The 11,557-nt window shown below is 31.1% G+C and overlaps 1 protein-coding gene across 1 annotated transcript; it reads left to right on the top strand.

Annotated features, from left to right (window-relative positions):
- Window positions 1–678: 678 nt before the first annotated feature.
- Window positions 679–10,945, top strand: LOC146953983 (phosphate transporter PHO1-like). Its single transcript, XM_085713173.1, has 14 exons — window positions 679–992; window positions 2,578–2,890; window positions 4,642–4,984; window positions 6,558–6,606; window positions 7,028–7,099; window positions 7,280–7,409; window positions 7,994–8,114; window positions 8,517–8,766; window positions 8,974–9,078; window positions 9,188–9,232; window positions 9,334–9,486; window positions 9,593–9,871; window positions 10,246–10,382; window positions 10,506–10,945. Exons 1-14 carry the CDS (start codon window positions 762–764, stop codon window positions 10,594–10,596), a joined length of 2,319 nt encoding a protein of 772 aa, XP_085569299.1. The 5' UTR covers window positions 679–761; the 3' UTR covers window positions 10,597–10,945.
- The last annotated feature ends 612 nt before the right edge of the window (window positions 10,946–11,557 follow it).

Below are 11,557 nucleotides of genomic sequence, written 5' to 3'. Positions count from 1 at the left end.
GTGTGATCAATCATTACATTAAGCAATAGGAAATTCATTCCAAATTCTTAATTTGATCAAATATTAATAAATGAGATGAAGGTAACATCCTAGGAAGCAAAGGACTCCAAGCCCCTAATTTGAAATTTCTATACTCTGCTTTGACATTTTGATATACTCCCTCCGTCCCTATATGTAAACCCCCATTGCCTTTTTCACATTTCTTAAGAAAAGTTGTTAGTGTAATTAATGTCTATTTTGTGTGTTAATATTACCAAATTGTCATTTGTTTGTATGTGTATTAAATTTGACTTTACATATTTCAAGTCAAGTTAGTAGTATTAATTAGGGCCATGTTTAGGAAAAAATAATAAATGCATCTAGTAATTTGAAAATGAGTTTACATTTAGGGACAAATATAAAATCAAATGGGTTGTTACATATAGGGACGGAGGGAGTAACTCGGTACTCTTTTTTTTTACTACCTACTATTGGAGGTTAATTAGTATGGACCATAATAAAAGAGGTCCATCTTATAATAAAAAATGGAGGGAGTAATATTTCAATGCTTCATTTATTGCATCCTTCTCAAAAGGGTACAGTGAATTAAAGCATGCAATATGTAAAGCAAGCACCTGTAAATGTTGTCTATACGACTCATTCTCTTATAAAATCCCTTCATCACAATCTCACAACCTTGCAATCCTATAATATATTCCTCTTTACATTCTTCTATCCGCACCCCCCCTACTTCACCTACTTTCTCTCAAACATAGAGAAATATGGTGAAATTCTCAAAGGAACTTGAAGCTCAACTAATACCAGAATGGAAAGATGCATTTGTAAACTACAAGATGCTAAAGAAACACATAAAGAAGATCAAACTCTCAAGAGTTCCTAAAGAAGAACAAGCTCCCAAAGGAGACTTTGGCTACTCCATTTTCGATTCGATTCGGTTTGTGACTAATAAGTTGTTTTGTTCTTCAGACAATAACAAACCAAATATCATTCAGGTATGAAGTTTATTAGTTTTTGGGATCATTTCTTTTGTTGTTCTGTAACATGTTAGGGACATGTCTTAAGCTTTTGCATGCCATTATGATTTTTCTTTTGTTTTTGTATTGTAGTGTGTTTTTTCTTCTCTTTTTTTGTGTTTTAACCTTATTGCAACAAAAACAAAAATGTGAAAAGTGACATCATTTTCAGGACAATGAAATGATAATGGTTTCCAACACTTTTCTTCCATCTTTTGTATGATAGATAAATGGCTGTTTGTACCAAATAATAGTATAAAGTTTCGGTTTCATTTTGTCAAAAAAAAAAAAATAAGCATATGGTTTTTTGTAATTTTATTGCTATGTTCATATTATAACACAACCCTCTCTTTCATTCATGGCTTCAATAGCTGGCTAGTAATGTGCGATTTAGACACGTAACATATATTTCTTACAAAGGATTTTATTTGAAATTACTGTTTATATATCATATATGTTTTTTTTTAAGGAAGATTAGATACATCACTTGTACAATGAACAAAAAAAGTCAATTGTTTCTTATAATAAGGATCGGAGGGAGTATGTTAGCAACAATATACATCCGGTAGTTGTGCGCAAAATGTGTGAATGTTGTAAATTTCGAGACACCTTGATTTGTATAGATTAAAAATATAAGTTATTTACAATAACACAATCAGATGGTACAAAATTCACGGTGAAATGACATTTAAAATGTGAGGAAATGAGACGCCTAGTGTATGCGATGGCACAAAATCGATGGTCAAATGATATTTAGAATGTGAGGAAATGAGACGTTAAGAGAATCCAAACTATATAGTTCAATAAAAAAACATATAAAAAATATTGTACCGTAAAGATTAATCGTTCAAGTTAATTGATACTCATAAAAAGTTGACATTTGACATAATTGATCAAGATCAAATCCTTGACCCAAATGATTAAGAAAGTTAAATACCTATTACTTATGTTACACTATTTTGTTACTAACTCCTTTTTTTCTACCAATGAAAAAACACTCATTCATTTTCCTCTAGTGAATAAAATATAAGAGAAATGATATCTTGACAACCACTTTTTGACAACTTTTGAACAACTTTCTCTCTCATACTCACATGATGTTGTTATCTTCTCTCTTCCTTTTTCTCTCTCCATTGTTTTTGACCAATAAGAAGTGAGAAAAACAAGGTTGTCAACAAAGTTGTCATCAAATGGATGTCAAAATATCATTACTCAAAATATAATTCAAAAAGGAGTGGAGAGAGCAAGAACAGCAATAAGTACCATTAAAGTTAGTTTAGTGGCCTCCTTTTCTAAAACCTCTTTTTCTACTTTTCTTTTTTGGGAGTTTCTCATTCTCTCACGAAAGCTAGTGAAAACGAGTTTGGCATTATTGGGACTAAGGGGAACATATTTTCACGCATACCATACCATATCACACGAAACTATTGTGCACCCTAACAAAAAAAAAATTAAGAAACATATGAAACATGCACAATAATTAATCATGTTACCATAGACAATAAAATTCAATCAACATATATGTATTATAAATATGAAAGTTAATTATGTCGTGTTATGCTAGGTGAGGAGGAAAATGATGGAGGATAGTGAAGAAGAGGTGTATGAAACAGAACTTGCACAATTATTTTCAGAAGAGGATGAAGTGCATGTGTTTTTTGCAAGGCTAGATGAAGAGCTTAATAAGGTGAACCAATTTTATAGGAAACAAGAGAGTGAGTTTCTTGAGAGGGGTGATATGCTTAGCAAACAACTTCAGATCTTGCTTGATCTTAAACAACTTCTCACTGACCGGCGCCGAAAAAATAATCTGCCGCCGAGAAATTCCAACGCCGAGATTTTCTCTCGTTCTCCCGATCAAAGCTCAAATTATTCAGGTTAGTTCTCTTTTCTTTTTAAATACCTCTTTGTAATTTTTTATGAACTCATTCTGCATATTTCACATATATTAAAAAAAAATTGTTTATAGAAATATGTTACGAAAAATAAGTAATGTGATTTAACGTGTGCATGTATGTTTCATGTATCAATATTTTTAAATTATCCTTTATGTAAATATATATGTCTAAACCTCTAGTAGAAGAGGCTAGACTCCTCCAACGAAGCAAATCAAAATTTTAATTTTAGTTAGAGATGTATCCATATTTAATGTCTAACTGCGTCAACAATCAAATGAATTTCTAATAAATTATGTATTACGTTTTCTTTTCCTTTGTCCAAGTTTAAATCGGAGTCCTTAAACTCAGGGGCATAGCCCTTCATTAGTATGAGGTAGCCAAGGCTACCCCAAAAAAATTATTATTCATGAATGAGTCGGTATGTTTTTATATTTAGCTACCCCAAATAAAAAATATTTAGCTACCCCAAACAAATTTATTTGTTGAAAATTAGCATAAATAAGAAAATTACTACATGATTGATAAATTTACTTGTATTAATTTGACAATTTCGGTCTCAACAACAAATATAGAGAACTTTTTTAAGAATAAAAATTTGCTAAACAATAGTCAGAAACAAATTAAACATATAATGAGTTTCTAAATAACTTATTTGTTTACATTGGAAAAGATATTATTAGTCTATTTAATATATAATCAATTATGAATAAAATTCATTTTTGAAACACGTTGTGCCCAACTTTTCTAAATAGCGTGTCAATTTTTATTTTCTTTGTTATTGCTTTAATTTACATTTCATGTATGTAGAAATTATTTTGGTTTTTTTTTGTTAACATATCGGTTAAATTTAGGATTAAATTTAGATTTAGTCTCTAAAACACTCGAAATTTTTAAGTTAAGTGCCTAAGGTTTTGTTTAATTTTAGTCCTTAAGTTGTTGTTATCGAAATTAAATGCATGACTAAAAACACTCCTTTTTTATTGTAAAAATTTGCAAAAAATAAAGTTAAATAATTTTTTTGTAGTGACTAAACCTAAAAAGTTATAATTTATTGGACTAAAATTATACTTTATCTTTAAATTTAATATGTTGGTTTTACAAATATTTTATTTTTTTCTTTAAATTTGGCCCCCTCGTAAAATATTTGCTGGCTTTGCCGCTGCTTAAACTCATTTAACACTTAACTCAAATAAGATGATTATGTGACAACTTATCATTGAGTGTGTGTGTCTAAAAGATTGTTACACCAACTAACTAATCATTTGTTTTTTTCCATTAGTGTTTATTTTTTTCATAAGTGTTGGTAAAACTATACAAATTTGTGGTGTGTGTGTATTTATGTATGTATGTATGTGTGGGTAAAGGATAGTTACACCAAATAATTAATCATTTGTTTTTTTTCCATTAGTGTTTATTTTTTTCATAAGTGTTAGTAAAACTATACAAAATTGGATCTTTGGCATGCGCACAATAAATATTTGGGGTCAATTCATATGTCACCTTTCTCCAAGTGCCTTTTGATTTAGTGCGACGTATGGAAATTGTATTTCTAAGGTCATGACAACAATCAACAATGTCAACATCAAACTAGCTTGCAATAATATTCAATAATATCATTATATCTATAAAGAGAAAAAATGAAATTTTGTTCACGTGATATGGTTAATGTTTTTTTCTCCATATATGATTAACATGCAAAATAAAACCGTTATGGATTTTTCTTATTACAGAAAGTTGTGAAGAATCAGATGAAACAAATTCAGAAACATCACAAATGGATGAAGTAATATCAACTTTAGCAAAAAATGGTGTGAATTTTGTTAATTCAGCAACAAGGGTAAAGACAAAAAAAGGAAAACCTAAAATGGCAATGAGAATTGATATTCCAGCCACCACACCAACAAAGGCTATAACGGCTGTTACTTCCATTTTGTGGGAGGATTTGGTGAATAGTCCTATAAAAGAAGGGTATGGAGATTTCATTAACAAGAGAAAAATTCAATATGCTGAAAAGATGATTAGAAGTGCTTTTGTTGAACTCTATAAAGGCCTTGGCCTTCTCAAAACTTACAGGTCATTATTTATTTAATTTAACTACATATATTTATTTTTGTTATTTAATTAAGAGTCGTATTATTTGAACATTAAAATACATATATGCATGTAACACCGTATATTTTTATCTCTATCACTCTTCGCTTTTTATCTCTTGTAACTTACACACGTTTAAAAAAAATACATAAAATTAAAGGATGTTGTATTTGACATTAAAATTTTGATGTCACTTGACCAAAAAAAGAAAATTTATTTGATGTCAAATTATTATTTCTTTTTAATTAATGAGGCTAATCATATGTGGAGATTCAGTAGAGCACGTAAAATGTTGGATAATTGGTGACTTGGTGGGATATTAGCTGGGTATTAGTGGGTCAAGACATTTCTATTTTTAGGGATCTTTAGCAAATGTGAACTGCCAATTTAATTGATCCAATCATGAGTATGTCACAAAATATTAGTGTGAATGAATCCAAATCAGGGTATTTCTCATTTGGTTTAATCTTTTCTAATTTGAACTCTCTTCTAAATTAGAAATATTTCTCATGTACTCATTTGTATGATAATATATAATTGGATGACTATGGGAAAGAATTGATATTGTCAATATGTAGTCATTACTTTGAAAAATGTACTCTGAATTTATTTTTCTAATCTAATTTGATAAGGTAGAATAAAAATGGACTAATCCAGCACACCTGTTCTAACCGAAACCACTTCAATATTATGGATGAAAAATTTCCATTAAATTGATTAAAAAAATTGGTGTTAATCCTCTGGTTCCCAGGGAAAAGGGGTCTTGGTTATCCGATGTTCGGTTAGGAGTAAAATCTAACCAATATTTGTTCTACTCATAAATCAAACTCAAATTTTACTTAACAATTTGTCAGATGTTGGAGCTCATTGACCATTTCAACACAATTGTTTGGTTTAAAATTGATAAATGTTAACGGATAACTCTACTCTTTTTAGAATAAAATGCAAAAAAGTTATAACTTCAAAATATCATTTTAGTTACTATTTTATAATTAAAAAACAAACTTTGGGAACTAATTTCCAAAAATAAGAAGAGGAGAAAATAGTATTGAGGTGTATAAGTAAAAAGGATGTTGTCCCTGTGAGCTTAACTCGGTTGGTAGGAATGAATAACACATAATATATGTAGGAGTCATGGTTCGAACTCTGGACACCTCACTTTTTCACATTTAAAATGTGTGAACTCCAACCACCAAACTACTTTATAGACTCCTCAGATTGTTCAATATCTAAAATAAATCGATCAAAAGTTACGCTCCGATGAAAATAATTTATTAGATCAGGATTTACAATTCGATAAATCCGATGAGCTTTTTAGCAATGTGATGGACCCATACCATAATGCAGCATTCTAACAAGACTAACAGTGTCGATGCCTGAAAAGGACCAGTGGGACTGTGGGAGCAGCAGTCTTCATAGCGTATTAATAACAAATTTCTATGTCACTGAATTTTTTTCATTCCTTTACGTATTTGTAATTCCTTTACCCAAATTACCATAAGTACTTTTTTTCATAAGTGAGCAAATTCTAACAACATTCTATTGTTTTTGGCAGCTCACTAAATATAGTGGCATTTTCAAAGATCCTCAAAAAGTTTGACAAGGTATGGCTGCTAATATATACACCTTATTACACGTGCACTATACATACATATGTACAAATATATGAATATGTAAGAAAGAGTACATGAATTAAGTTTGCATGTCACGTTCTTTTGTGTTTCTTGGTCAGTTGCATTTTGGGTATTTACACCTACATCTTGCTTTGCCCAATATAGTTTGCATGAATAAAGACCAAATGAAAGTAAAGTAAACTTCTTGCTTTTTTTCAACATAATAATTCATCATGTTTCAAACTAACTCGCAATTGCATGTTATGTCCCTCACGTGAAGATGTTTCATTTGTCTTCAACTAACACAAAGATTTTTTTTAATGAAAAATATTAATTATTATTTTTGCTAGTTGATAAGTTGAATTCATATATATAACCTAATGAGATCACTTTAACCCTATTGATCAATCAGGTGGCTTGCCAAACAGCTTCTGCAAGTTATTTGAAAACAGTGAAAAGATCACATTTCATTAGTTCAGACAAGGTATGCTTGTATTTCATTTTATTTACCAAAAAAATAAATTAAAGGAAGGGAAATAAGTATTCAAAATTTTAGTGTACCATAAGATTTGGTTATTTTAAAATTCATAAGAGAGTGTATAATGATTATGTGGTTTTGCAATAATTGGTGATTAATTGCAATATAATATTTTGATTATGAAAGGTTGTTAGACTAATGGATGAAGTGGAATCCATATTCACAAAGCACTTTGCTAGCAATGATAGAAAAAAGGCAATGAAGTTTTTAAAACCTCAAGTGCAGAAAGGTTCTCATATGGTCACCTTCTTTGTCGGTAATAACTTCCACTATATCAAATCTATGTCTATATTAGTGAATTGGAATTAATTATTATATCAATAAAAAAGTTTATATATTCGTTTTATTGTCCTACTTGTATAAAAAAGTATTATTGTCCCAAATCAAAATATTATTCTTCATCAGGTTATATTTACCTAACAACCGAACTCTAAATTATCAGGGTCGCCTTCTTTTGAGAATCAGACGATTAACACCAAATTATATTATCTGATTATAGTAATTAAATCTGAAACAAATGTGTTAAAATATATTAAAGCATTTAATTTTCTATCTGATGTGATTGTCACATAGTGGCCACTAAGTGTGATAAACATAGTTTATTATTCCGAGAAAGACTTGTGTGGACCAGGACCACACAATTGGGTTTGGTCACACACATAGTTTTTTCTTTCTTTCTTTACTTTTTCCATTTTCTCTCTCTTCTCTCTTCTCTCTCTTCTCTCTCATTTCTTTGGTTGTGACCACACAATGGGGTTTGGTCCCTGGTCCACACAAGTATTTTCCTATTATTCCATACATTAAACCTTAGTTGATTTTATAATTTTATTTTCTCTACAGGGTTATGTACAGGTTGTTTTGTATCTTTGTTTTGTGTATATGCAATCTTGGCCCACTTGTGTGGTATTTTCTCTCCTAACACTGAGCCAGCTTATATGGAAGCAGTCTACCCTGTCTTCAGGTACAACTTCTCATGGTCCTAGTTCTTCATATGACCAAAAATAAGATATGACATTTTCCATTTTTCAACAAAAAAATAAAAAATATGTATTGCAAGTGTAAAATTGTTTTACATTAACAACCGATTACAGCTCGCGAACTAAATAAAGTGTAGAATTGTTTTACATTAACAACTTATCACAGCTGGCGAACAGAATAAAGAATCATCTAACTCTTTTATTTAAAAACCGTCAAACATGATGTTTCAAATTGAAAAGTTATGATTGGATGCAAGTGTAAAATAATTTTACACTATCATTACATATCCCTTAATTTTTTTTATTTTCAGCTAAATTTATATCTTATTTGTAAGTATAACCATTAAAATGTACTAACTAACAGTTACTATGATATTATTATGCAGTGTATTTGCATTGTTAAGTCTACACTTGTTCATGTATGGATGCAACCTATACATGTGGAAGGCTACAAGAATCAATCACAATTTCATCTTTGAATTCTCACCAAGCACAGCATTAAAGCATAGAGATGCATTTCTTATGTGCACTGTATTCATGACTGCTGTGGTTGGGTCAATGGTTGTGCATCTTCTTCTTAGGGCTGCAGGATTTTTTCCGGGCAATGTTGATGCCATCCCTGGAATTCTTCTTCTGGTTAGTCTCGAAAATAGAACGAAACTAAAAATGGAACGAAAAAATATTATTTAATAAAGAGACGAACGCTACTAGTCGTTATTCAAGAATTTTGAACTTCTTCCTTTGAGATTATAATGTCAAACTTTTATCACTGGACCGACATTTCATGGACTATTATGGTAAACCTTTGTGCTGCTGATTTTGAACTGCCGTTTATTTTTGCAGTTTTTCATAGCTCTGCTCATTTGCCCGTTAGATATATTCTATCGCCCAACTCGTTTCTGCTTCATCCGTGTTATTCGTAACATAGTCTGCTCTCCATTTTATAAGGTAAATTTCATACATTTTTTGAAGCAATTGGATACATTGATAATTATATGTCATAATTCATGTGTATAAAATTAAATTTTCATTGTTTGATTTAATATCATTACTACAGGTTCTTCTAGTGGACTTTTTTATGGCTGATCAACTTACTAGCCAGGTAAAATCTTATTTTATATCTTCAACAAGTTTATTATATAATTTTATTTTGTTTATCATTATGCATTCTAATCAACATTTTTACTATTTCATGGTATACAGATACCATTGCTAAGGCATTTGGAGACAACAGGTTGTCACATTTTATCTAGAGTATTCAAAACACACCACCCTGAAACTTGTCATTCAGGAAGATTATACATGGAAATAACTTACATTATCTCATTTTTGCCATATTTTTGGCGTGCTCTCCAGGTATGCTTTTAACGTTGAATGCTAATCTGCATTACTAAATTATCAATTAACATTAATTAAATTTTGTTAATACAACTAACACATTTTATTTGAATGTCATTACTAGTGTATAAGACGATGGTTTGATGACTCTGATGTTGCACATTTGGCTAACATGGGGAAGTATGTGTCTGCAATGGTTGCAGCCGGGGCTAGAGTAACATATGGCAGGCAAGATAACAATATAATGTTTGTTATTGTGATAATCACTTCTGTGATGGCTACATTGTATCAATTGTATTGGGATTTTGTCAAGGATTGGGGGTTTCTTAATCCTAACTCCAGAAATGCATGGCTTAGAGATGATCTTGTCCTGAAAAATAAGAGCATATACTACATGTCTATGGTAATTTCTATTTGCCTCTCTCTAATCTAAGTATTGAAATTATTGTTAGAATTTGGCTTCGGTTAAATTGGCCACCCGATTGAACGTATTTTAGAATGGATTTAGCCACAAAAAAGCGGTAACTTCTTTATTCTCCCAACATTTGTCAAAACATTTGATTTGTCTGGATTATACAATCTAGACGTGTTTTTGCATTGCCTGATTGTGTAACCGGGCAAAATCAAATGTTTTAGAAAATGTGCAGATGGGATAAGAAACGCCTAAAAAATCACGCAAAAAATATTAGGGTTGTGTCGGACGGGTCAAGTGTCTCTTTTTTTGGGTACAAAGTCAAGTGTCACTTTAATTAATCAAAAATGGACATTGGATTGCAGGCACTAAATGTTGTTTTAAGAGTGACTTGGACAGAGACTGTCATGCACTTCAAAGTGGGGCCTGTTCAAACACGGTTGTTAGAATTTCTGTTAGCTTCATTGGAGGTTATTAGAAGAGGGCATTGGAATTTCTACAGGTACTTTCCTAAACAACTTAGAACAGCTAACAATAACCTTTTTTTTCAGTTTTAAGAAAACATTAACATCATGATGATAAGAATCATAGAATATTTTTATAAACTTAACTTGTTTGTGAACAGGTTGGAGAACGAGCATCTAAACAATGTTGGTCATTACAGAGCAGTGAAGACAGTTCCATTACCCTTTCGTGATGCAGATTCGGATAATTGAGGTGTTTGTCTCATACATGTAAATATAGTCCTATAGACATGTTGAGAAAAAATGACTATCAAATATCAATAGCTGAAAGTGATTACTGATTCGAAGTATAACCAATTGTGATGTAAAAGATGCGCATTGCAAATGGCTTTTGTCCTAGAAATTATGACTTTGTATACAACTTTTGGTCTTGGATTTCATGTTCTAGATAAACCTTGTTGAAATGATTTTAAAAACTTATTAGAAGTTTGTATAAGTAATGAAGATTGTAAATGTCAATTTGGTTGACTAAAATAAGTCGAAAATGGTCATTTGGTTATTTATCAATAACGATAAATTATAGTAAATATAATTTTTGTTCTGAAACATATGAAATATTTATTTGGTACAATAGTGTAATATATTGAGATTAAAAGACTGTTTAGAAAACTTTTATCATTGAGTTTTATATTTTGACTTATATCATCAAAAAAATTAAAATAAATATAAACCTCACTAAGGTGTACACCAATAGAATTCCCAAACGTTCAAGTTTCACTATTGGATTGAAGATAAGGCCAAGAAAGAAGTGATTAAGAGTACTTTCGAAGTCAGTATCCGCTTTACTTTATAGTCAATATCATATCCAGATCCACCTCAGAGTTGCATCAACTAATACGGAATATCCAGTGTTACAACCTATTCTCCGAATAGTTACCTTAGGTTAAACGACTTCTTGGACAGAGCAAGTGAGGTGTAGCGTTAGGTGACCGAGAAGCCACGCGCGGCGAGGTTGGGTCTGGACTTCCCCTCATCATATTAAAAGGGCACAGGTGTGGATGAGTCTCCTTGAAAAGAGGAGCTCTAAACCCCCTGTTAGCTCACTTGGTCGTGTCCTGTGGAGACAGCTCCCAACCAGGACCAGGAGACATTCTCAAGGTGCGGAAGGCTTTGGTTCGTAAGTCAGGTTATCTTTCTCCTGACGCTTTCATGC

Source organism: Medicago sativa, chromosome 1 (genome assembly GCF_051527215.1).
Source record: "Medicago sativa cultivar Bolivia chromosome 1, Bolivia_mono, whole genome shotgun sequence".
Classification (NCBI taxonomy): Eukaryota; Viridiplantae; Streptophyta; class Magnoliopsida; order Fabales; family Fabaceae; genus Medicago; species Medicago sativa.
The sequence above is the reverse complement of the archived record's forward strand: the minus strand, read 5'-3'. Positions and strand labels throughout refer to the sequence as shown.

Bases quoted from the DNA above. Each gene is read 5' to 3' on its own strand.
- LOC146953983 (XM_085713173.1), top strand. From the start codon at position 762: ATGGTGAAATTCTCAAAGGAACTTGAAGCTCAACTAATACCAGAATGG. The intron at 2,891-4,641 runs GTTAGTTCTCTT...TTCTTATTACAG, and splicing joins TCAAAGCTCAAATTATTCAG to AAAGTTGTGAAGAATCAGAT. The intron at 7,100-7,279 runs GTATGCTTGTAT...TGATTATGAAAG, and splicing joins ATTTCATTAGTTCAGACAAG to GTTGTTAGACTAATGGATGA.